Source organism: Physcomitrium patens, chromosome 10 (assembly GCF_059467195.1).
Source record: "Physcomitrium patens ecotype Gransden chromosome 10, ASM5946719v1, whole genome shotgun sequence".
Lineage (NCBI taxonomy): Eukaryota > Viridiplantae > Streptophyta > Bryopsida > Funariales > Funariaceae > Physcomitrium > Physcomitrium patens.
The window spans coordinates 11,452,664-11,477,304 of NC_143419.1; the positions used below are offsets into that span (position 1 = coordinate 11,452,664).

The window sequence follows — 24,641 nt, forward strand, 5'->3', positions numbered from 1 at the left end:
GCACATTGATCAATTTTGTCATTCTTTAAATATCATTTCTAAGGACATACTTGAGTGGTTGTTTAAGATTTTAATATATCTTTAAAATTAAGGGGAAAAAAAAAAAAAAAAAAAAAAAATGTTGATTTTCTCAGATGCATCTGTTACAGGGCTTTTAATTACTTCTACTCTTCTAACAATTGTTGTCCTATTGTTCTAAGGTACATAAGTCTTCTGATGTCGTCAGTTATTATTTCTATTTCCAAAAATTACGATACACTGCCCAGTCGTATGTTATAAATGATGTATATCATTTGTTTTCCTGAATATACCCAATTGAGAACATATATCAATAGGACATAAACACAAACTGTTGTAAATTATTACTAAATTACAATTCGCTTTAAAATTTTCATGAATAAAGATTTCTGAAAAGAAAACTGCGTTGAATATCGTTGTTTCAACATACTCTTTACAATGTGGATGTTTTCTAAAATTTGATTCTTCATGCACGCTCTTACCAGTTAGTATGCACATGTTTTGGTCGTCTAATGACCAGTTGAAATAATTCAAGCGAAATATACCCAACTTAATTAATGTTTTCTTTCTCGTGTTTGCTTCTCCTCCTCATGGCAAACTAAAAATAGAAAATTCATTTGTCAAAAAATAGATCTAGGCTCACCTCAAAACCTTATCTTAATTTATTGTTTGAACCATAACTTGTCACAATATTGGGTACATTAGTAGAATATCCTTGGAACAGGAGAGCCTTTCATGATGAAAAATTAACCAGACTGATTGAATCATCGTTGTCACAACATGTAATTTGTGGATCTCATGACGTTAAATGTGGGGATAAAGATGTGATTAAGGCACATGATGGTGCCCGAGGAGATTGAGCTTGATAAAAATGGTAACCAGGTACATGTTTCGAAAGACGAAAAACATGATGATTTCTTAGAAGCAAAAAAAATGTTCTAGATCAGAACACTACATCATCTTCATTTAAACTAAAATGCAATCAGCTGACTAAAGTTAAGTATGCACGAAGATACCTCAATTGAATACAGAGGTTTCAGATACTCGTGGAGGAGTTGATTCGGCCGTCATGAAACCAACATTTGCCCAAGACTCGTTAGGACATTAACAATCTTCCCCCCAATTCGTGATACTGAGGATCTGCAGACATGTTCCGTCAAGAGGAACTCTAGCATGCTGGCTCACGTCAGGCCCTCCAACAACGCCGCCGCTCACAGCAATATGGCAACTTTAAAGGTCAAACTCGTCATCTTTCAAAGCTTCCTGTGCAGCGGCCTCCTCTTCGTCGTCATCGAGTACAAAGTAAGGGTTGTGCACAACGGGCCTGAACTTGTACCCTGTGTAGATATAAAAGGCAAGATTGGCAGCCTCCTCGGCGAACTTGCTGGTCCATTGGTACCGATAGACGGTGACAGTGAACAAGGCGAACACAACTATGCGTGTAAAGTAAATGTAACTCACGACCACGATGTAGAATTGGCGGAACAGAGTAAGCTTCGCCAGGTTTCTAGCAGCCTTGCCATCAGTACGGGCAGCCTCTCTAAGATGCTTGATAGACCAAACAATAGGGAACAACACTGCACAGCAACATATGATATCTAACAAAAGGAAAACTTGCTTCCAGGTGAAGAAATCCTTCGTTGAGGGACCAGACTCGTCGTAAACAATGTAAGCGGTGTTCGCAAACACCTGAAGAGGAATCACCACCATGAGTACCTTCTTCTCCTTGTCCTGAAGGAATGGCTTCAAGAAAGACCATCCAGTTCCGATAAGGACAATAACACTGAATAGCAGCAAACCTCGGAGGAAGTTGAAGATGTAGTAAGCAACATCCCATCCGTGTGGTGTTCCTGTCCTCTTCACATACTGCTTGTCCTCTGCCTCGCAGATCATGTTCAAGGCTTTCAAAACGACCAACAGGCCCATCAAAAAGTGGATGCGGTGCACCGATTCCTTCTGCGCCCAGCACGCGTAGATCCAAGTGCCCAATAAAGCGACATTGGCCAAGAAGAAAAGGAAGTACATCCTTGGGAGCACAGTCTGCCCGACGGGTAAGAAATCCCTGTAGCCGTTCTCCACGTTGTACATCGAAGTCTTCACCTCCATCGAGACCTCAGTCTTCACACAATTCTCAAAGAAGAGAGTATACTCATTGGATTGCATCACCTGATGCGTGAAGTTGGCTTTCACGGGATCAGCCATTGTGAACAAGGTGTGCATCAAGTTGCTGTCGAGGAGACAGTTTTTCCCTAGCCCCTCCAACTGGGAAATCACAGGAACCAGATCATCCATAGTAGAAAGGAAAAACCCCATCCGCTGCAGATCAGCCGCCGGGTCCTTCACCTTCACGTTCGTCACTTCTATAGAAACCTCACCCCCGACCGAAAAACCAAAAGTCTCGAACGGAATGATAGGACGCGCATCGTTTTTAATTGACAGGTCCTTGATCTCACCAGACACTAGCGGCATCAACGCCAGCACCACAACCAGAGCCTTCAGCAGGCCACTCCTGCCCGCCATGGTGTCACTATTCTTCCAAGTCCCGTGTCTCGTTAGAGACTGCTCCCCTTCAGAAAACTCTCTTCGCTTAACAACACTGGTCACGGCCGAGATCTCTCAACCTCCCGTCCACATTCAACATACCATCGACTCCACCACGCTCTGACTCCACCCCCAAAAACCAAACCCTAAGATCTAAAACTCCTTCGCATATCCCACTCCGACCTCCCACGCTTCCATACCCTCACCTACCTACCACGCCACTTACTCCCCTCAAACAAAAACAACCAAATCACGACAACTACAACAAAAAGGGTTCTGGGGATGACCGCGACGAAGAAGAGGGAAGCCGCAATTGGAAAGGGATAGCGAGCGAGAGCTAAGGCGAGCTCGTTTACGGGGCGCATTCCCATCGTCACGAGGAGGGTCTGGACGGGGGCGCTCATGGGTCCCGCCTCCCATCGCGCGGTCACGGGTGTCCCTTCCCCAATCATGCATCCTGCCCTCCCCTCCCCTCCTTGACTGCTCCCACCCGTTGACCGCGCCTATTGTGCCTCCTTGGCCAGCGTGGCATGTAATGACGTGGCAATGTTCATCCAGTCTGGTCATTGCTTCGTATGACTTCGTTCACCTTCTGTTCGTCACTCGGCGCCGTTTCGTCCACTTCACTGTGGGTCCCATTGGTATTAATTAATTATTTGGTTCCGTTGATTATTAATACAAATGGGACCCACAGTGAAGATATCTGTTTTTAAGGGTTCAATTTGCAAGTAATACTCTAATCAAATTTAAGTGTTTGTTCTTTTAGGAGAACACATGAGTTATTAAAGCTTTCTAAATTTTAACGTGAAGCCAATGAGTTGTTAAATTTTTCCATAAATACCATGAAAAATAATTTGTCCACACCTTTTTTTTTTTATTAGATTATTAGATAGTCTGTAAAATTAGTAACGGTAAATAAGTTTGGAAGCTTCATGTAACCAGTTAGTTCAATCACTCTAATGTATGTTTGTATCAAAATCTTTTAGACAACATTGACAATAGTCATTTTGTGAAATAAAATATAGTTATTTCTTTATGGAAAACTACTTCAAATTCATGAATACATTTATTCCCAGATTTTGCATCATACAAACATTGTACATATAAGATTTTAAAACATTATATATAAGATTATATATATATATATATATATATATTGGGGGTTGTTTTTATTGTACTTTATAAAACGTGATTAGCAAGGTTCTCTTTCAATCATATTTAGTTTTAAAATTTAATAATAATAACAATAACAAACAAGTCATTACTTGCTTGCATTTCAAGTATAATTTACATATATAAATGTAGTACAGATTTACAATACCTTACTGAAATACATATTTAATAATTACACCAGGTGTTATTATTGTAATGTTGTCAAAAACTTGTTTTTTCTCACAATCAAAAGCAAAGATTACAATCAATGCACAATGATAATTATTTTATCCCCTTCGAAGTCATTTTGAACACTTTTTAGACTTATAAGACCCTCTCCTATGTTTTTGCTATTCACACTTTCAAACCCCTTAAATGAATTTCAATGTCAATAAAATACCAAAGACTCTTGCTCTTTCACCTAAAAAATTGTAAACATTGTCAATCTTCACCAAATGTCAAAGAATAAAATGATCCATGTCAAGAAAGAGCTCGTGACACAACAACAACAACAAAAAAAAAAACACTAAACATTCACATTCACATCAGTGGTGACAAATTTTATTTGTTTTCTTTTCTTTTATAATTTAATTGAACTACATCATGCTTGGTTTTCAAAAGTAACATATCCATAAATTCAATAAACATCAAAGGAAGAACTCGAAAAAAAAAAAAAAAAAAAAAAAAAAAACTCCACTAGTTAAAGTGTGTTGCTTCCACACAGCCTCCAATGTGCGTCTTAACATTACTTTACACTACAAGTCAAGCCAATTTGAAACTTTTTTATGGTAAATGGGTGTCTTCCGTGGGTTACAAGTCAGAAATGGGTCTCAATATTTCACACACTAATACTAAAAATACAATGCCATATATATATTTTAAATTATTTAATTAATCTATTTTTATTCCTAAAGCTTTAAACACATGGTAGGTGGAGAGTTCCACGATTTCCCAACACTATTCGTAATAAAACAAAATACATGTGGTAAATGTAGGTGTCCCATGACCGTGTGCAAAACCAATCGAAGGATTTCTATTGGACCACATTCATCGTAACCAACCCAATTATTTTTTTAATGAATCTACGTGGCAACGTGCTAAGGTGGACGAAAGTCCGGGGATCGGCGAACGATAGTTGACCGAACGACGAACGAACGAAGGATGATGCCATCAATCAGTGAAGAAGACGAGCTTGCGCTGCGCGACGCTGATTGCGAGCACCCCGATGCTGGTGTTGCTGCCCATTGTAGCCAGAGGCGGAATGTGATTCAATTGCGCTGGGTTCAATGTTCACCCTGGGCAATGTCGGGTAGAAGTTGCAGTTTGAGTGGTGGGTCTTGTGTCTAATAGGGTTTTTGAGCCTTTGTTTGGTGGTGGTGGTAGTGGTGGTGGAGTGTGTGATGGTTGTGTCGAGTGATTTTGGTGGTAGGGTTGACAGATTTTGAGGTTTGGGTGTGAAGGGGTCTCGTGGTAGAGGTGGTGAAAGATGGGTGTTGGGTTTTTTTTGGGTTTCAGCAACGGCTGCAGATGCGATCTGCGTTGTGGGTAGGCGTGGGCAGTGAAGATGGCGTCTCCGCGTGTGCAGAGGATGAACACCACGTTTAATCGCACGAGCTCCGGCTCCCCGCGACTGCAAACATTGGCCTCGCACAAATCTTCCTCTTTGTCGCGGTTCGATCGAGATGTTTTTTACGAAAATGCGCCCGATGCAGCGGCCGCCGAGGCGGCTTCCCGGGCTGCGATCGAGGAGTTCAAGAACGATAAGATTTTCTCCAAGTTCCTCGTGGACGATTTCAATGCGACGCAATTCGCTAGTGAGGCGTTGAGCAGCGGATCTGCCGCGGCGTCTTCTGAGAAATTGCAGGAGGGAATTCAGCTGCTGGAGAGGCAGCTGAGGAGTGAGGTTTTCTTGCGGCACGATGAGCTGCTCCAGCAGCTGTCGAATTTGAAGGAAACAGAGAGTGTGCTCACGGTGGTCAGGGCTGGGGTGGAAAGCTTGCAAGCTTCGACGCAGAGAGTGAGGGCAGAGATTGCGGAGCCTTACAAGCACATTAAGTCCAAATCCAAGCAATTGGCATCCCTACACGATACGGTGGAGCTTCTCAGGACTGTGATCAGGGTTTTGAAGCAGATGAAGCGACTACAGGAGTTGATGGAATCAGGTGGGTCCAATGTAGACCTGGCCAAGGCTGCTCAGTTCTACAATGAGATAGAAATTCTCCGGAAGGAAACCGATCTTGCGGGCGTGGAGGTAGTGGATGACGAAATACCCTGGCTTTTCGAGGTTGGAAGTCAGATTAAAACCGAAGCAATGAAAGGGCTAGAGAAGGGGATGGAGTCACTCAACCAGGCGGAGGTAGGTAGCTTTTTACAGGTGTACTACAACATGGGCGAGCTCAAGCCTACGGTTGAGTCTTTGATCGGGAAATATAAAGGATTGGCCATAAAAAGTGTAAGTGCTGCTTTGGAGTGGAAAACCATTTCAGCAAGTGTTGGAAGTTCTCTTGGCTCGGGAGCCATTCAACGGAGCAATGCCTCTCAAGGCGCTGGTATCCCAAGAGCAAGAGAGAGCTTGTGGCAGAAAATGGGAACCTGTATGGACCAGCTTCATGGCATTGTGGTGGTTGTTTGGCATTTGCAGCGAGTGCTGGCAAAGAAAAGAGACCCTATCACCCACGTTGGGTTCTTGGACGAAATCATGCAGGTAAGAGGTTTACTGGCCGCGTACGTGAGTGTATTATTGCCAACGTCGTCTAGTCTGTTCAGTGCTTTTACTAGTGGAATTACTTGACGCTAGGTTTTATTTGTTTATTTATTTATTCATGTTTTGTGGAGGAGATCCATTTCTTCTCAGTTTCCAGTATTAGATCTATAATAGAATAGTATTTGAAAGCATTTGGCTATACTGAGGTTATTTTAGGTTCTTACTGTGCTATTTTGAACCACAAATAATATCACATTGCTTTGCAGCCTGGTGATTCGATGTTGACAGAGCGGGTTTGGGAAGTAGTAGTGAAATCATTTGCCAGCCAGATGAAATCCGCCTTCACTGCATCGAGCTTTGTCAAAGATACATTTGTTGTAGGTTACCCCAAGCTTCTCGGCATGGTGAATGGCTTACTGGAGAGACTATTCAGGGAGACAGATGTGAAGGGAGTGCCTCCAGCCATTAAGCCTGAAGCTAGAGATCAGCTTGTAGCAGCTCTGGAGCCCTTCCAAACGGCTTATTTGGGAAAGTCCCTTGGTCGCCTTTCTGAGCTTGTGAACAGTATGTTTCCAGCTGCTGTTCGTGGAAGTATTCCATCTCAAGAACAAATTTTCAGACTGGTGTCTCGTATCCACGAGGAGCTCGATGTGGTAAAGCCAGACGTTAGGCTCACATTTTTGGTGTCTCGAGAGATTGGCAAAATCCTCCGGCTTCTTGCTGAAAGAGCTGAATACCAGGTCATTAACCCCAAACACATGTATTATTTACTGCTGACTTAGAGGTATCCACATACAGATGTAAACGCGGACGTGTGCTCTTGTTTTATGTCCGGTCACCAATTTTGCACCTGTTCATTGATGGCTAGTGCACAAAATGGTTTACCTTGTGATCCATGCGAGACGATAGATTGGATTGTGTGCAGCTCTTACATTGAATGCTCTTGAACTAGACCTATGAGTAGCGAAGACTGTTTGAGAAAAAATGTGAGATTAATTCGTGCCATATTTGTGTTCTTTTCCAAGCATTACAATGCGGTACCTATCAATATCATTAACTCGTGGGTTATTGTGAAATTCAGACTTCTACGGGTCCGGAATCACGACAAGTCATGGGTCCTCTAACTCCTCAGCAATTGAAAAATATCACACTTAGCCTCCAACTCCAGGATGTGCATGCCAGAGTAACGTCCATGCTAGTCGGCCTCCCGAGTGCTACAATTGAGGTGTTATCACCATCTCTTACTGCTCTCCATGGAGTTGCATCAGATTGCATAACCCCTCTCTTCAAGGCAATAATAGAGAGGCTGGAAAATTGCATACTACAGATCCATGAGCAAAGTTTTGCGACTATGGACATGGATGGTGGCATGGGCAATGGCTGCTCGAAGTACATGGAAGATTTACAGAAATCAATTTTGCACTTCCGAAGTGAGTTTCTCTCTAAGCTATTGGCAGGCTCTACCCCAGCTGTCACGTCGATATCAGGGGAATCAATATCAGCCGGTCTAACAAGGAAATTGGCTTCTCGCGTTCTCCTGTTCTGGGTTAGACACGCAGCCATGGTCAGACCCCTTTCAGAATTAGGAAAGCTGCAACTAATCAGCGACATGGCAGAACTGGAGCTGGTGGTTGGTCAGAGTTTGTTTCCTGTAGAGCAGCTGGGTGCCCCTTATCGTGCCTTCCGTGCATTTAAGCCCCTGGTCTTCCTCGAAAGTTCGGAGTTTGCCAGTAGTCCTGTGTTGCAAGAGTTGCCCCCCACAGTTGTGCTCCACCATCTTTATACACGAGCACCTGTGGAGTTGGAGTCTCCATTAAAGCGCATGAAGTTGTCTCCTCAGCAGTATTCCCTGTGGTTAGATTCTCAAGGCGAGGAGCACGCCTGGAAGGGCATTAAGGCAACTTTAGACGAGTATGCTGCTAAGATCCAGGCCAGAGGCGACAAGGAATTCTCTCCTATCTACCCTCTTATGTTGCAATTGGGTACGTCCCTTAATTGGAAGTCGAGTTAGCTTTTAGGTCAGGAAGGTCTTGTTAGTCTTCTAATAGTAGTACCTTGTTGAGGGTGTAAATATCAGCCATATTGGGTTCAGAAAGCTCATGCCTTCAGAACATTCATGGCTTCTAAATGATTTTTGGGTTATTACTATGTGATGAGTACTTCATCTATAGCCTTTTACATAGTTAACGATGACGATGACCCCTTATTTTTTTTTTTCTGAATGAAGGGGTGTCTTTCTGTGTGACTTCCATCATTCAGAATCAATAAAGATTGTTTTTATATCACTTCGATTCGTGATGGCACCATTGATACTATCCTTTGGTAGTCTAAAGCACTCCTCCCAGCAGCGCGCATCGCTCAGGTCTGCTCCATGTATTAGTTTACGATATAGAACTACACTTGTTCTCAGATAGCTTGCAATTTTGTCGGTAGAAAAATTGCAGTCCATTATCTGTTTCAAAATCCAGAATTTAGTTGTGTTTGTGTGGGCAAGAGTCTTAGTTTCTACACATGCCCTCTGCTGTGCCAACAAAGCCTTCTCTCGAAAGGAGTCACAGTGGCTCTGGTAAACTGGGTATCTTATCTTTCAGTTTTTAATTATTGGTTTTTTCCTACTGTTGCTTTATTGCTTTGTTGCACATCAAATAAATTTCTCGGTAGAAGTTTATGAAAAACATCAATTATGTATTTTTCTTTAATTTAGAATGTTTGATATATTAAAAAAATTAGGTGTTAGAAAATAACAATTAAAACTATTATATGACCTAATTAGTCTTTAGAAAAAGTTTTGCAAATCTTATCAACAACACCTCTATTAACTTAGACAAGTGTGTCTATAAAAAGTCAAGAATCATATTATATAGATAAGCTAATGAAGTTTTTCTTTTCAAAAGTTGCTCCACTAAGACATATCTATGAAGAAAGAATTTAATATTGAATAAACTAAAAGAATTTAATAGTCTCTTATTATCTTAACAAGTCAAACTAATTGGTTTATTGTCTAGGATTTCAACAAGTTAATCAAAGAATCTTTGTCAAGAACAAAAAATATATAAAATGTAGTATTTATTAATTCAAAATATTGGATAAATTGTAAAAATGTTACAACTATTATACTACACAAATATCAGGATGACTTTTGACCCTCTAAACATCTAACATGATCATATAATAAAGAAATTTAGTGTAAGATTTTTTTAAAAAACATTCTAATCTTAATTATACCTATATAAATAAAAACTATTATACTAAGTAATTAAAAGAGTAATTTTCATGTTTTTTTTTGAATGCCTAACATTTTACCAAGTGAATAATTTTATTTATTTATTAATACCACAAACTATACTCAAAACTTTTAGTTGAATGTATTCCAATTTTTTGATCCTTTTTTCCCTACACACTTAATTTCAATTTCGAAAATTTAAGACTCAAAAAATTTGCATGAAAAAATAATTCAATATTAATATTCTGAATATATATACATATAAAAATAAAATATAAAAATAAATATATGAACAGAATACAACATAGGATTAGATGGTCAGACCAAGTGTTCCCAACACATGCGATCTCGCCCAAAGAGTGAGAGAACAAACGAATGAAGGTTGAGGATGAAAGCGGAGAGGATACGGATGAATGATGTTATAGATAGATGAATGCATGGATGAATAAAGACGATCGAGTTCCTTATCCATGTGGTGGTGCCGTGACGGAGAGCGTGCGACGTCTTCCCAACTGCGCCATCAATGGAGAGACTCCCCCTCACTCTCACTCGCTTACTCTCCTCTCCGCGCATTGCCGCTCCTCTCTCGGCGGGGATTGTTCCTGGATACTCTTCCTATCGTGGAGGTGGAGCTGCTCTTTCTTCTCTTTCTTTTGAGCCTGGCTCTACGCTGTACCGTGCATTGTAGCTCGACTTACAGAGTGTCGATTACCTGGCACTAGTCTCTCCTCGAGCCTTCATTTCCCGTGGCATTTCTAGATTTTTGCTCGCTCTTGAGGGAGAAATTTGAGCAGCGCACTTCGAGGATTTGGACGCAATGGCAACTGTGGCTTGCCAGATGACAACATTGAGAGTGGTTCAGAGTCACAGAGTAGTAGCCTTAGACAACCAGGCTGGACGAGGTTGCAGGACCAGTGCGTCCTGCGCCTCGTTTGGAGGAGTCAAGTGCGGAGCTGCTTCCACGTTGGGCATGAAGTTGCGTACTACCGGTGCTGATAGCTGGGGAAATAGGAACAGCTGTGCTGTGAAATTCGTAGCAAGTGCAATTGTCGAGGAGGCTGTGACTGCGAGCCAATCTGACTCTGGTGTCCCCGCTGAGGGTCTCTCCATGTACTTCAAGGTGGCTCTCTCTCTCTCTCTCTCTCTCTCTCTCACTCAACTTCCTGGATTATATTTTCCTTGATGCCGTTGAGTCTAAGTGAGAGCATCTCAAGATGGGACTCTCTGTTCATTGAGGCAGTCTAATTCATCTCTCCGGATACTGTTTTACAACGTTTACTTGCAGCATTGGATTCTTGTATCTTCTTTCGCTCTAGCTTTTCTCATATACGTGCTGAAATATGTCCTATAAGAACTGGAAGGTCTTGATGGAAGTTCTCAAGTTTGTTTAATTGCGGGAGTTTTAGTTAAAATAGTTCCAACGTAATTGTGGTCGTTCGTGTCATTTAAGGTTCCTCCAGGAATAACCATGCATTAGGGCTATCTTTGGAATTTCTCAGCCTTGCTTTCCCATTGTGCATTCCACACTTTACATGGAATCTCGTGATGTTGTTGAGTTCCTAATGCTACACTTGTGACCACTTCGTGCAGGCGGAAGGGTCATTGAACGAGAACAATATCCCGAAAGTCACCAAGGTTCTTGAGGTAAGCGTGTAATCTCTTTGACCTAGCTACTTAATTTATGAAGGTGAGTATATCGCACTTGTTTCACGGCGAGGTAATTCGCATGTACTCTTTGGGATTTGTTATATTGGAAATCTGAAGGCTGAATGTTCGGTCAAACGTTTGTATTACAGGAAACCGAGGGTGTGAGCCAGGTCAAGGTCTATGTCCTGGAGGGTGCCGCCACTGTTGAGGTAAATTGAATTTCATTTTGAGGCCTCTTCATAGATAGGTTTTAAAGTTAATGCTCTGGGTTTAATTTTGACTCCTCGACTGACAGGTTGAAAATTTGCTACATCCGATTTCTCTTAATTAGGTGTTGGAAATCGTAACATTTCAAGCGCAACGAAAAGATGCGCTTGAGAGCACTCGTTGACGCATCTCGAGCCACCATTAGCTTATCTTCTTTTCTAAGAGTTGTTGGTGACCTTCGAAGATGTTGTCCTATATTTGCCCGTGTGGTAACGTTCTTCTGGATGTGATTGTCGCAGCTAGTGAAGCAGACCGATATCCAAGCAACTGGTGTTGCATCAAGCTTGGTACAACTTATTGAGACGGCAGGATTTAAGATGCAAGCTCTCAGCTTAGGCTTTGATGGCGATGAAGCTGAGGATGACGATTACATCGACTACGCTGAGGAGGAAGCCACCACAGAGTAGAGATGATATGTCTCATCTTATTTTTGTCTTTTGTTTTTCACTGGTCTTTTTGTCTTTCTTGTAGAGAGGATACATTCGTCCTCGGCTCTAGGAAAATGACGAGTGTACAATTGCTTACCGCAATGTAATTTCCGATCATGAGCACTTTTTTCTTAATTTCAAGATGGAGTTGACAGGTTCCGAAAATGAGAAATCTGAGATGGTTGAGAATTGTGGCATGCTCACCATTTTTTTGCATGATTCATCTAAATTTAATCAAAGTAGTTGGCGAATTTGTCATCACAATTAGGATATAGATGCAGTATAGATAATATATCCTCGTTATTGAACTGACAATCAATTGAAAAAGCTCGCACATCACCAACAACAGGCCAAATGATTTGTCACATTTCAAGTCTCGTGAGCATAATATGTGAAGAGAACCTTCACTTGCTCATTGTTCACAATTAGTTGGGAGTTATGGGATGGGATTAATGTCTTTAGGAGGTTTTCGTTACTCTTTTGCATAATTAACTAATCATATGATTAATTTCATCAAGACCTGTTAGAGTTGCTGCTAATATTTACATGGTGGAATAGTCTCTGCAGGCAAATTCATAGAATGATGTTGACCATTGTGGGGAGGTGTCTAATCTTTTATGGCTTAATGAACTTGTAATATTTATTCTTGTACACTATCTACTATGTGTTAATAAGAGAACGTGTCATATAAATATTAAAGAAATGGTTCATTGGACTTGTATATTTTTCTAAAGAATGTAACTAATGTTGCAATGGATGTAATTCATATTTAGATATTTAGATATTTTTGGTTTTTCTTATTAAATCTTTGTTATACAGTAGAAGTATGTCACCTTTTTTTTTTGGCCCCTCATCTTCAAGATGTTTTATGATATTTGATTAGTTCCACCACAATTATAAGATAATTCAGAATTTCAAATAGTACTTATAAAATTTCCTTCAATTCATTATTAACATTTACTTTTTAGCATGTTATTATTTCTTAGATGAAAAAAAAATTTGAAATTATAAAACCAAAAACAGCTCTTACATTTTTAGTCTTATTTTTTATGGATAAACTAAATTCTTGGCAAATTTTAATAATATGCAGGTGTAAATAAATTATAAAAATAATCCTCAAAGTATCTGTAATGCAAATTTGCAACCAAATAAATTATTTATATATTTAACTGTTTATCACAATAATCTTTTTCAAAAAGAGACTTCTAACAAAAAAAGATAATTAAGAAAAACTGGAATATGTTATAACACAGGCTAGCCAACCATGAATACAACCACAAAAAAATCAATGTTAGAAAAAACAAAAAAAAGAAGATAGATTGATGAAGTTAGAAAAACTAATCTAAACAGATTCTGATGTAGTTCTGTTCGTATTACTATATGTTCTATTGAAGTATAAATTCTACCTCATATGTTACCAAGTTGCATATAATAGGCAAGACATTGAATACATTGCAACTTATTAATAATTTAAAAATTAAGATATGTAATTATCCATGTAAAAATTGGTTAATTTTTTTAATTTAATTAATTTTTTGATTTTAAGGATATTAATTTTTTCAATATTGGTTGTCATTTAAAGTTAAAGGATATACCTTAATAAATAACTAAATTTATTGTGATTTAATCATTAACACTTAGATTAAGTTGAAAGAGATACTTACTAAAGATGTTTGATTTAGTAATAAGCATAAATTTTTTAGTAATTGTTATAGAATGTAATATTCTACATTTTTATAGATTTGTAAAAGTGTAGTTATTGGATAAGATGTAGAGTATAAATGCATGTTGTTCTATTTTTATTTGCAAGAATATAAAAGATATTCATCCATAAAAATATTAGCTTAGTTAATAATTATAGACACATTGTTGATATTTATTGTAAATCTTGTAGTTAGTAATGAAATTGTTTAAATGCATACATCAAATAAATATTTACAAGCAAATTTGACCAATTTTAAATCTTTTTTAATAGAGTATCTAATGCAATTTATATAACATAAAAAATCTATCTTTATTAATATGTACAATATACTGAATGAAATTTTATTATAAATTTCTTAATATTTATCTATTTAATCCAATTTATTAAAAACAAATTAATGATAAGTGTGTAGGTGCATATCTTGGAACTTTTTATGCTCATAGGCTCTTTGTTGTCCACATGTTTATCATAAAGATATAATATTTGGTAATAACCTTTACAATAATAATAGATTTTGTGTAATAAGATATATATATATATATATATATATTTTTTTTTTTGATTCTCATAATTGCTTGTAAATGTTATTTGACAAAAATCATATTATACATGAAGTATCCAAGCATTAAAATTGATGATAGACTATCATAATGCTATAAATTTCTCTAATGCATATTTTGGCATTTACAAAGTCTAATCTAAACTTGCACATTTTAGATTTTTAATTTTATCTTTTAAATAATTAATATTTTTAAAATATTTTTTATTTTGCTGTAAGAAGTTGGTTTTAAAATGAATTAACATATGGTTTGTCCTATCTACAAACAATAATCAAAGATAATGATGATATGCTAAATACTATATTATGTATTTGAAATATTTATGTAAATTTATTTCAAAGAAGAATTTGTGTGCAAATTTTTTATTTTTATGTATTAATTTTTTAATTTTTTAATTTTTTATTTATTTTTTACACATAGAAGTAGAATTATTGTGACGTTTTTTCCTAAAATTTTGTATTGTATACAATTTCCATCTTTCAACCACCACTTCATTTCCTTATTTCATACAAACAATTTTGGCCTACAACAGTATCATGTATAAGTTTTTTTACATAATTTTGTACAATAATGCTATTTTGTATAGTTGATTGAATATTTAATGCTAGTACAAGATTAGTTGTAATTGTTACGAAAAGTAGCATAATTTGTGGTATATTATTCTAATGTATCTGATATTTCATATGTCACAACATAGAATCATAGTATGCTTGGATTTAAAACCTCCTTTTGTGTGCCAACAGCTACTGAGTTTAGAAATATAAATTACAGATTTAATAATGATATTTGTCCTTGTCACTAACATTCAAGTCAATTATCACAACAGAAAATTTTGTTGCAAGTACAAGTTGACTATAATTAAACTACAATTGGGTTTATAAACATGTATTAATAGAAAGATATGCATGGAAAACAAAGAAAAATATGAAAATAAATTCCTACCATAGTGGATTTGTTTCAGTATATTGCTCATAATAAAGCTCACAGATCATTATTTGATCACATCAATACACAGAACTTATAACAATCCATACAGTATTGGTTATATGGCTTGAATATCTACCGCATATTTTGAGAAGCACTGTAAGTGATGTTCAGGTTATCACAATAGCCTCATTCCTACACATGCTCCACTACGTGCTTGGCAGGGCTCTGATACAGGAAAGTATCCCGGGCACTGGGGCCAGGTCTTGCGCATCATCAAGCATCCTGTAGTAGTAAAGAATACAAGACGGTGAAGAGTATCAATCAAGTAACGATGTGTTCATTCTCTCTTGTAAGGTCATTGCAGACTGCAGACCTCGTAGATGAGTGCTTAATCTTCTGGATAAGATCATATCTTCAAACCATACAATTGTATAAACCAGATTTTCAACACTGTACCACAATAGTCGTGCACTTGGCGTCTCAATTCTCTTCACGTGCTGCTCATCAACAAATCACATCCAGCAAAGCATGCGGGCACAATCATCAAAATTGCCCCCAAGTGCAAAAAGTAAATTACATTCCAATCAGTGCCAAAGACATTCTATGTTGAGGAGCAGTGAATTACAGTCTGATCAGTAACAAGCTTGATCACCATTCAGCATCAAAAGTTTGTCAACCGGTGCAAATGACAACAGATTTCTGCGCATTAAATTTCATGCTGATTCGAAAAAATTGAATCGACAAGTTCCTCATCTACAACTGCTTAGTGCTACGATAAGAACGAGGACCGCAGGGCTATTTCTATACAACTACAGGTAAATTTGAAGACAGATCAGCTCCAAAACTGGAGATTGATAGACTGCTTACAGCCAAGTCAACTGCAGGATGAATGCTTGCGCGTTCACATCACACTTTGGCTGAAAGCATAGGTAGCTCAACATCAGAACTCATTAAAAAAGTTCGGCCATCCACCCTGCACAGGTCGTAGAATAATCGTTGAATGCTTCAGAATCTGTTGAAGACTTCGTAGATGGAATACTCTTCAGAAACAAAATTACACGTAAATTTTCATTCAGGCATAAAATTTGAAGATTAAGGATTGAAATGAACTCACTACCTTTAAAACCGGTTTTAATGTCTTCAAGAAAGACCAGGACTTACCTTATAGAGGAAACGGAGCAAACATGCATCATCACAAGATTGCAGGCGGAGATAGTACATTCATATTCATTTTTTCTCCATTTTCTCCAGGTCAGCCTGTGAGAGAAGTGTCGCGTTGAGCCCTTTTCCAGTTTTGTCGTACGGCTGAGCCATTCGCCTTAAAAACTGCAGAACAGTGCTCCAGGTTAGAATCTAGACCACCGTGTACTGCCCGGGCAGAACGAAATAAGGGGACTAAAACAAGATCTTCACTAGCATCAAATTAAACAGAATAGAACTAAGCCTTAGACATACAAGTATCCACCTTGCTAAGCACTTTGAAAGCCGGGGTAAAAGCGTTCAATTACAGTAGATGCCGAACTAATGCAAAACAGCTGCCATCAAGACACGACCATGGACCTACAGTACCTCTCGTGCAATATGGACAGACATGTCTGTACTGAGGTTGAGGTGAGCCTCTCGTAAATGTGACAAAATCCACCCAGGTAGTTTCGATCGCTTGTCGTGCCGATTGTACCTATTCCATGTCGATTACGACATTAGGTAATGCGTAAAAATAAACATAGATCACCTTCGAAGAGCAAGTTTGTTGCAGAGGGAATGTTGAGCGGTCTCATTGAATTCGCATGTGTGCATTTTCAAACCCAACGAAACCTTTGAAGTCATGTACCACTTGGAAAACATCGAGAACTAGGAACTTAAAATTTATTCAGAGTTGGAAAGAGATGGAACAGATGGCATACCTCTTGTCAGCAAAAATCATCATTCCATAATCTGCTTTAGAACGAATAACGCGTCCCACACACTGTGCAGCTTGACGCTGACCCACACGAGTATACAAATGCACCTCATTAGCAAAAGGAGAAAGTAATGTCATGAACTCGTTGAGAATTTCATGAACCGAATCCATAAACCAGTCCAGTAGCGAAACATACCACGGCATCAAACGTCAGGAAATCATTCTCTTTAATCTGAAAAGTTTCTCGCAGATACTCCAAACGAGCTCGTAATATTCTGTGAAAGAACAAAAGGAATTCATCAAAATCTCGACACTGAAGTTGATTACACTGAACTGTAGAAACCAGGAGCAATTTATGAAGTTGTCAATGTGTGTTGCAGCACAAGATGCACGGAATTCAAAAACGCAATCCTGTTTGTTTTGCTCCATTAATTAACTAGTAATTATCATTACCTACGATAATTCATGAGATAAACTTACTACTATATACACAGATATGGATATGATGAGGTTTTAAGTACCTGCTGAGGGTGTATTGAAATGGTACACCATACATAATCACAAGGCGACCATAGTGCCGGTCAAAATCAATACCCTCTGCAACTTTGCCCCTGCCATGTCGACAATCACCAGCCACATTGATGGTCAGTGAAACGAGGTCTCCATGTAGCTCATACGAGTTGAGGATTGAGCCTCTAAATCTCAAATACGACTGTAGATGGACGATCCAGAAACAACTTACCTAGCAACAGAGAAGAAGACTGCACCACGACCACAATCACAAGCTCGTCTGTAGTTATCAAGAGCAAGTGTGGTCTCCACCACATCTTGTGTCTCTATGAAGACCAACTTATGCTGCATAACTTCCTGTAGCCAAAGCGAAAAAGAATGAGTATAGAGGAATGCACGATTCACTGAGAAAGCGTATCATTCCATGATTGAGTCATTTCTGTGAGGTAGTTCATTGTCACAGGCCACCTACTAATTTAATTAACACATTCCCTGAACATACTAAATAGTGTAAACTGAGAAATGTTCAAAGTGGATGTGAAAATGACCTGCAATATACCCATCTCATTCCAACTATTAACAATTCCATCCATGTAGGAATAACTGACAAAGAAACACACGATTCCATCCGGAACAGCAGTGACCATCTCTAGTAGCAGACGACCGTAATTGCGAACAACTCCAGGATCACTCCGCATATCAAATTTCGTGCTGACAGGCAGCTGGTCACTGCATTGTAATAAAATTGGAATAAGAAATAAAAAATGATTACAAATCTTAAATATCTATGCAACCATTTGACCTGTTCTAACAATGGAATGCCATGCAGAAAAGCAAGTAGACCTATGAAATTGACCAAACAGCAAGGTACAAAACAATCAGGTTAGTATGACTTAATAAACACCAACAAATATTTAAAAATATCAGATAGCTTGACTATCGTCACCCACCCAAAAAAACTCAAGAATGACGTCCATGAATGCAAATTAACAAAATTTACAGAACAGCACAGGACGGCACTAACCTCCCTCGTGTGAGAACCATAGGGCATAAGCAGTCACGAGTAAGAGTCATCTTATAGCTGTTTGAGATGACTGGATGGAAATTCAGTAAACGCGGATACAGATCAATTGGACTAAGAGTACCAGACGTGATTACAACACTTTGGAATTTCTCAAATACTGGCTTTATTGCGAGGGAGGAATCCAGACAGCTCAGCTGCAGCCATAACAAGCGAAATTCACAAATTCAGAATGCAGCTGAAAGATTTCGAATAGTAAACCTCAAATTAGCTAATATCAGCACAATGAACTGCTGAAAGCGGATGAAAGAATAAAACAGAGCACTCAAAGAAACACACAAAAGAAAGCTATATTGCAATACAACTGATACTTGCATTAGTAAGTGCTAAACCCATAATCAACTGATTTTGAAGCTAACTACAGAAAAACTTTGAAGAAAGAAAACAATACGTTTTGAAATTATACGACTGAAAGCTGGCGACTTCTTCAACCCTAAAAAGATGAGGAAGAACCCACCTGCAGTACAGGATCCGGAATATTGGGCATGCGTTCATCATAGGGCTCAATGATAATGGTGAACCCTCTTGTATATGTGCCAACAAGCGTGGCGAAATCACACACAGTTTGAATGTACATAAATTCATCTGTGTTTGTCACTTCTAGGGTCAACAGCAAAGAATGCAGCCGATCATAACAGAATTTCAAACTCTTCTGATCGATGCCAGCTTGATTCTGCATCAGTTGGATTATGTCAATGATTAGTATCATACAATTTCTACGCATGGATGTGCACGAGAATACATAGAAAAAACTTCTGAAGAAGGCTTGAGTACAGAAACTTCCACGCACTCGTAATTCCTTAGTTTACACAACTTTTAAGAAAAAATTCAACGAAGAAACAGTTACCTCGTGTGTCAGGGATCACAAGGAATGATAGGTAGATCAGTACCTGCAGTGCAGTTACGAAAGAAACCGGACTCTCGCTCTCCACTTTCTCAGTAATCATCCGGTTCTTAATGTACTGCACTAGGCGCTTCAAGAAAGCTACGAAATGCTCTGCACGGCGAATATTACCAGGAACTGCTTCTTGAAGTATGTCTTGTGGTAATGCTGGGTTCGCTAACCATGTGTCCGTTCCTGAACGTCACAAAGCCAAAGAGGACATTTGAAACCCTTGTTGCTGAAAATATTATGGTAGATTTTAAGACGGCACACACAGAATACGGCGCAGAAATAAAGAATAACTTATTCAGAAGAGAAACATAAGATGCTTCGCCACTAAATCTTTTCAATACGAAGGAGATTAGGCGCACCAGCTAGGTTCCCGCGTTGGGCTAAACCCTCAACCAATCTGCTGTACTCCTGACGTAGCCGATTTGCATCTGTAGCCTTAGATCTGGAAATTGCAAATCATCTGTGAACGCGTAACAAAGCAGTTGACAGCTTCAAATTATGCAGCATGTAACTTTATCAAATGACGTGAACCAGTGACCGTATTATGTAAAAATACTGAACGTAGGGTTAGAACCACGTAAGTAAAGCCGTGCAACTACATTCACTCTGCCCACTAGACCTTGAAACCTATTTCTCGTGCCATTTCTTCACATCAAACCATTGAAAACTGCCAATTCATGAGTTTCGAAGCGATATGAATTGCTTGATGTTATACAACCCATGCCACACGAATAAGGCAATCCTCAAGTTCAGGGACATTGATGGCATTTCGAAACTCACTTCTCAATAAGTTGAGTAACTTGACTGAGATTCCGCGTGGCACCATCCAGAGTTTGTTGTCGAATGTTCACGCTCAATGCCTCGATACACACATTGTCAATGTTGTGGGCTTCATCGAACACGACCACGCACTCCTTTTCCATTTCTTTTGAGATGATTCCAGCCACTTTAGGATCTAAAAGATATTGATAATTGTATACCACCACGTTTGCAAACTGGATCATGTGACGGGCCAAAAAGTATGGGCACCATCGTTTCTCCCGCCCGAAACCCCGCAAGTCATGTAAGGTGTATACGCCGGATGGAAGAAGTGCATCGGCGCCCCCTTTCTCATAGCCTTCATAATATGGACATAATTCAATATTAGGATTATCCAAAGCCAAGCTCCTGACCCAAGAAGCTGTCAACTTCCTACACCCTGCATCCACGCTCTCCCTGGATCCTTCCCCGCTGACCTGCAAAGAGAAGCCTTTGAGCATAACTACGAACCAATCTAGTCATTTCCTCTTCAGAGCAGGGATTTTTACTGAAAATCGATGCTTAATTATCGGTACACCAGCTATTGTCACTGTTAGTCGACTTTGAACTCAAACAGGTAATTCAATGAACAGTGTATAAGCCTCCTGAATTTGCTTAGGTAAACCTCAAACCTAAAGAATGCTGGAAAACACGTTATTAATTTTAAGAGTCTGTGGGTTCAGCATTTGGTGTGTGCAAACTTCTGACCATGTTTCACTGCACTAGGTCTACTAACAGAAGCCAACATTATTTTAAAATTCTGACCGACACGTTGACACATAAATGCAAATGCATACCTGAGGGTGAATACATAGGTTTTTTCGGGAGCTCAGTCCGAGAGCAAGCATTTTCGCAGCCTTACCGAGAGCTTTTTCCTGATAAGCCTGCAACTTCCGAAGCTCCTCTAGAACCTTCTCCATCTCATGTACAGTTCGTGTGCAGTAAATAAGCTTCCCAACTGACGGATTAGCCAGCATGTAGCTCGTAATCAGTGACAGCAGGGTGATTGTTTTCCCGGTTCCTGTGGGCATTTCCAACAAACAGTGGCCCCTCGCATCGAGTGTCCTCTTGAGATCCACCATGTAATCATACTGCTCCGGATAAATGAACTCGTACGGGAAGTAAACCGTGAGCCCCTCAATCTTGAACTTCATCTTCACAAATTCAACAAACCTAGAAATTCGAACCCAATTGATTCTTTAACCCCGCAATTGGTCCCCGCAGCCCTGGAAAACAGCACCTCAATCACATAAGGCCGTCTATCCCAAAACCTAACCAATTCAGGAAGCTGTTCGTAACGAACAACTAATTATCAATCTAAACTCACCCCTAATAAAAAGCAATTCGAATTCTGATTTCCTCAATTACGCAAAATCTAATCAATCACAAAGAATAACCCACAGAAGAACTTCGAGAGCGTGTAAAACCTCCTAGGATCGCAATCACTCATGAAAGGTATTTTTCCGAAGCCGCCGAACAATTGTGCCAGACGCAGTGCGGTATTCATATGAATGGTTTCTCATGCGCTAGTTTCAAGCTGAGCTGCAGGGTTGCACCCCGGATACAAGTTCAAAAACGACCACTCTACCATGATCGAATCCTCACACACTTCTGAGATTAACTGTCCTACAGAGGGAAGATCCAAAAATTGCCACCACTCACCAAAATCGGCACCAATTGATATGTTACAAGCAGCAGATGCCAACCCAGTGCAATGCAGAGACAGCCAAGCCGAAGAAAGCTTGCCCCCCTGCTTGCAAATTTTACTGGGGGATGGCGCAAATGCAGTGGAGAAGCTGAAAACACGAGGCTTCACCTTGAATCCTCTGCTAACAGTGGGGCACCTCCGAAGCTTGACGACTAGACCTTGTGGATGCAAACCATTCATCTTCTGGATGAATCCCTAATATCAGGCAATGTTCGTTCATTTAACGCCCATCCCTTGGATCCACGGAATTGGGGCCCCGCTTGTCCCTCGTTCGAGTTCCCCTCACGTTCCCACCCGTTTCTCATGTTTATCTGTTGGATTAAGTATTTCGTGTTGCCATTAAATTTGCTTTAGTTTGCCCAAAGAGAAAATGCTTAGAGAGTATGAATGTAGAAAGTGGGTTGCAAAATTTTATAGAATGAATAGATTTGAATTATGTTAGAGAGGTTGTTTTGATGAAGCAAAATTGGGGTGGAATTATTTGAGAGAATGTTTTGGGTAAGATGTTTTGGCAAAAATGATGTGCATGTTGGATTAGTGGTATTTTTTAGGTAAATTGTGCTAGGATTGATAAAAATAAAAAATAAAAAAATCTTAATCTTTCTTAATAAAATAATCTTTAGTAGAAACAATAATAATGTAAGTTTTCCTATGTTAAGTACTCTAAAAACTTTTAAAAAATCATCTTTTTAAAATTAAGCCTTTAGATGAGAGGTTATTGTGTTGTGACTTCTATCATTGCAAATTAGCATATTTTACAGTATTAATACATGGCTTGATTTATATGCTTGTTGTAGAGTTTGTACTCCTTTTAGGATTTTCTCTACAAAACTTTAATAAAAGAGGCCTAATTGATCTTGGCTTTGCTAGATATTTTGGTGCACTTCGAATTACTTCTAATTTTTTGTTTTGGTAGTCTATGTGTGTGATTGTTCTACCTATTTTCTAATTGTGATAGGTATTAAGGTACAATTCAATCTAGACTTGATTTGTGCTTTTTGGCATGTTTTCTAAAATTGCCACATGCACCTTAGAAATGCTTATTCACTACTATAAGTATGTTAGTGCATGCATGAGTTTTGTAGATTTTTGACTATATAATGTGTTGTACGCACAATGTATTAGTACACAACAATTTGTTGTCTTCAATTATACAAGTAAAAATAATAATAAATTGGATGAAAGTCAAAATAATATCAATCTATGTCAATGTTGACTTCAGTAATAAGCTATGTCATAAATTTCTACTATTGGTAGAGTAGCATTAGTTTATGTGCTAATATATATATATATTAAAAAAATAAGATTTGTAGATGGTTGATAAAATATGTATTAAACATATTACTTCTTATACTTAAAACTTCTTAAAAAAGAACATTTTTTTATTAAAAATAAATAAATAAATAAATAATGTATCATTATTTCAAAAAATTAAGTCAAGACTTCAAAAACAAGAGGACTATATCACTTAAATCTTACAAATTTTACTTTAAATTATATATATATATATATATATATATATACACACACTAAATAACCACAATTATTTTCTTGTTAAAAAACGATTTTGGCTTAAAAATAAATTATTATTGTAAATATTTTTAATTAAAAATGAAAGCCAAGATTCATAATTTCTACCACAACTATTTATTGCAATTTAACATATTCTCACACAATTAAGCTTTTCTTCCAATTGTTCTTGTTTATATCTTTGTTTTTATTTTGCTACTTTTGTTATGCTACAAGATATTTTGTTGAATCTACTATATGTTTTAACTATTTTGGTAGTACCTAATACTAAGTTTAGACCTGGACTTCTTCAGGAACAATTTTAAGATTATAAATTTTTTTGCAAGGTCTTTGGATCTAACTTTTTTTTTTTTTTTTTTTTTTTTTTGGAACTTTAGAGGAGAAAATATTAACAAAAAATTCCATGTTTTTTTCTTTCTAAAAGCTCTTATGATATATATATATATATATATATATATATATATATATATGTATTTTGAGTATGTTTTTAAAATTCAAAATAGAAGAAAATTAAATGAAATAATGAATGTTCTCCTCTTTTCTTAGCACTACGAACTTTTTTTGTTGGTGTATATTGTCATAGTTTTTAAATTTTTCTAAATGTTATCTTCTATCTTAATTACAAATTATGATGCCACTCTATGATTTTAATAAACATTTATAGGTTTTTTAAGAAATAAAAATTATATATGCATATATGCATATTAAGATTTATTATTTTTAATTTTATATTAATTTTAATTATTTTAGAATCGTAATATTAAACAAGAATATATAATAATAATAAATACAGAAACCTCTTTTATTTCATACTTTTTATACTCCCCGATAATATATATATTTTTTTTTCCTAAATGAAAGATAGATAAAAAAGAAGTTTGGTTTATTAATGAATTTTTATGATAAATATTTATTAATTTTTAATATACATCTAAAACAAAATTTTAATTTTTTGTGCTTTGCCTATTTTCTGTTGGATAGCCAAAATAGAGAAGTTTAAATATTATTGTAACAGATAAGGATTTGAAGGCTTATAACTCTTAATTC

At 37.9% G+C, this 24,641-nt stretch overlaps 4 protein-coding genes across 6 annotated transcripts; 2 read left to right on the forward strand and 2 right to left on the reverse strand.

The window, feature by feature from the left end:
- Positions 1-880: 880 nt before the first annotated feature.
- Positions 881-2,930, reverse strand: LOC112287746 (protein CANDIDATE G PROTEIN-COUPLED RECEPTOR 7). The gene has a single exon (XM_024531093.3). The coding sequence runs from the start codon at positions 2,536-2,538 to the stop codon at positions 1,249-1,251; it is 1,290 nt and encodes a 429-aa protein (XP_024386861.1). The 5' UTR covers positions 2,539-2,930; the 3' UTR covers positions 881-1,248.
- A 1,996-nt stretch (positions 2,931-4,926) lies between these two features.
- On the forward strand, positions 4,927-8,700 carry LOC112287889 (conserved oligomeric Golgi complex subunit 5). The gene is made up of 3 exons (XM_024531489.2): positions 4,927-6,415; positions 6,682-7,155; positions 7,497-8,700. Exons 1-3 carry the CDS (start codon positions 5,276-5,278, stop codon positions 8,424-8,426), a joined length of 2,544 nt encoding a protein of 847 aa, XP_024387257.1. The 5' UTR covers positions 4,927-5,275; the 3' UTR covers positions 8,427-8,700.
- Positions 8,701-10,197: 1,497 nt separating this feature from the next.
- On the forward strand, positions 10,198-12,145 carry LOC112287272 (uncharacterized). The gene is made up of 4 exons (XM_024530131.3): positions 10,198-10,758; positions 11,229-11,282; positions 11,435-11,494; positions 11,792-12,145. The coding sequence occupies exons 1-4, from the start codon at positions 10,456-10,458 to the stop codon at positions 11,957-11,959; spliced, it is 585 nt and encodes a 194-aa protein (XP_024385899.1). The 5' UTR covers positions 10,198-10,455; the 3' UTR covers positions 11,960-12,145.
- A 3,713-nt stretch (positions 12,146-15,858) lies between these two features.
- On the reverse strand, positions 15,859-22,175 carry LOC112288023 (general transcription and DNA repair factor IIH helicase subunit XPD). 3 transcript variants are annotated; one of them, XM_090253740.1, is made up of 15 exons: positions 22,019-22,175; positions 21,219-21,582; positions 20,339-20,793; positions 19,918-20,000; positions 19,554-19,741; positions 19,121-19,336; positions 18,607-18,800; positions 18,131-18,311; positions 17,815-17,939; positions 17,594-17,683; positions 17,269-17,347; positions 17,077-17,153; positions 16,742-16,850; positions 16,334-16,498; positions 15,859-16,145 (listed from the first exon to the last, which is right to left on the reverse strand). In XM_090253740.1, exons 3-14 carry the CDS (start codon positions 20,560-20,562, stop codon positions 16,400-16,402), a joined length of 1,665 nt encoding a protein of 554 aa, XP_090109866.1. In that variant the 5' UTR covers positions 20,563-20,793; positions 21,219-21,582; positions 22,019-22,175; the 3' UTR covers positions 15,859-16,145; positions 16,334-16,399. The 3 variants fall into 3 exon arrangements, with proteins under 3 accessions (XP_090109866.1, XP_024387541.1, XP_024387542.1); XM_024531773.3 differs by having other exon boundaries at positions 21,154-21,582; positions 22,019-22,172; XM_024531774.3 differs by having other exon boundaries at positions 21,154-21,582; positions 21,784-22,162.
- Positions 22,176-24,641: the final 2,466 nt, after the last annotated feature.

What these genes read in the sequence shown, in the direction of transcription:
- LOC112287746 (XM_024531093.3), bottom strand. Translation starts at nt 2,538, where the DNA reads ATGGCGGGCAGGAGTGGCCTGCTGAAGGCTCTGGTTGTGGTGCTGGCG.
- LOC112287889 (XM_024531489.2), top strand. Translation starts at nt 5,276, where the DNA reads ATGGCGTCTCCGCGTGTGCAGAGGATGAACACCACGTTTAATCGCACG. An exon ending in TCTTGGACGAAATCATGCAG is followed by an intron (nt 6,416 to 6,681) that starts GTAAGAGGTTTA and finishes ATTGCTTTGCAG; the next exon opens with CCTGGTGATTCGATGTTGAC. An exon ending in CTGAAAGAGCTGAATACCAG is followed by an intron (nt 7,156 to 7,496) that starts GTCATTAACCCC and finishes TGTGAAATTCAG; the next exon opens with ACTTCTACGGGTCCGGAATC.
- LOC112287272 (XM_024530131.3), top strand. Translation starts at nt 10,456, where the DNA reads ATGGCAACTGTGGCTTGCCAGATGACAACATTGAGAGTGGTTCAGAGT. An exon ending in AAGTCACCAAGGTTCTTGAG is followed by an intron (nt 11,283 to 11,434) that starts GTAAGCGTGTAA and finishes TTTGTATTACAG; the next exon opens with GAAACCGAGGGTGTGAGCCA. An exon ending in AGGGTGCCGCCACTGTTGAG is followed by an intron (nt 11,495 to 11,791) that starts GTAAATTGAATT and finishes TGATTGTCGCAG; the next exon opens with CTAGTGAAGCAGACCGATAT.
- LOC112288023 (XM_024531773.3), bottom strand. Translation starts at nt 21,510, where the DNA reads ATGAAGTTCAAGATTGAGGGGCTCACGGTTTACTTCCCGTACGAGTTC. An exon ending in CTTTCGTAACTGCACTGCAG is followed by an intron (nt 19,337 to 19,553) that starts GTACTGATCTAC and finishes CAACTGATGCAG; the next exon opens with AATCAAGCTGGCATCGATCA. An exon ending in TTCCGGATCCTGTACTGCAG is followed by an intron (nt 18,801 to 19,120) that starts GTGGGTTCTTCC and finishes TTATGGCTGCAG; the next exon opens with CTGAGCTGTCTGGATTCCTC.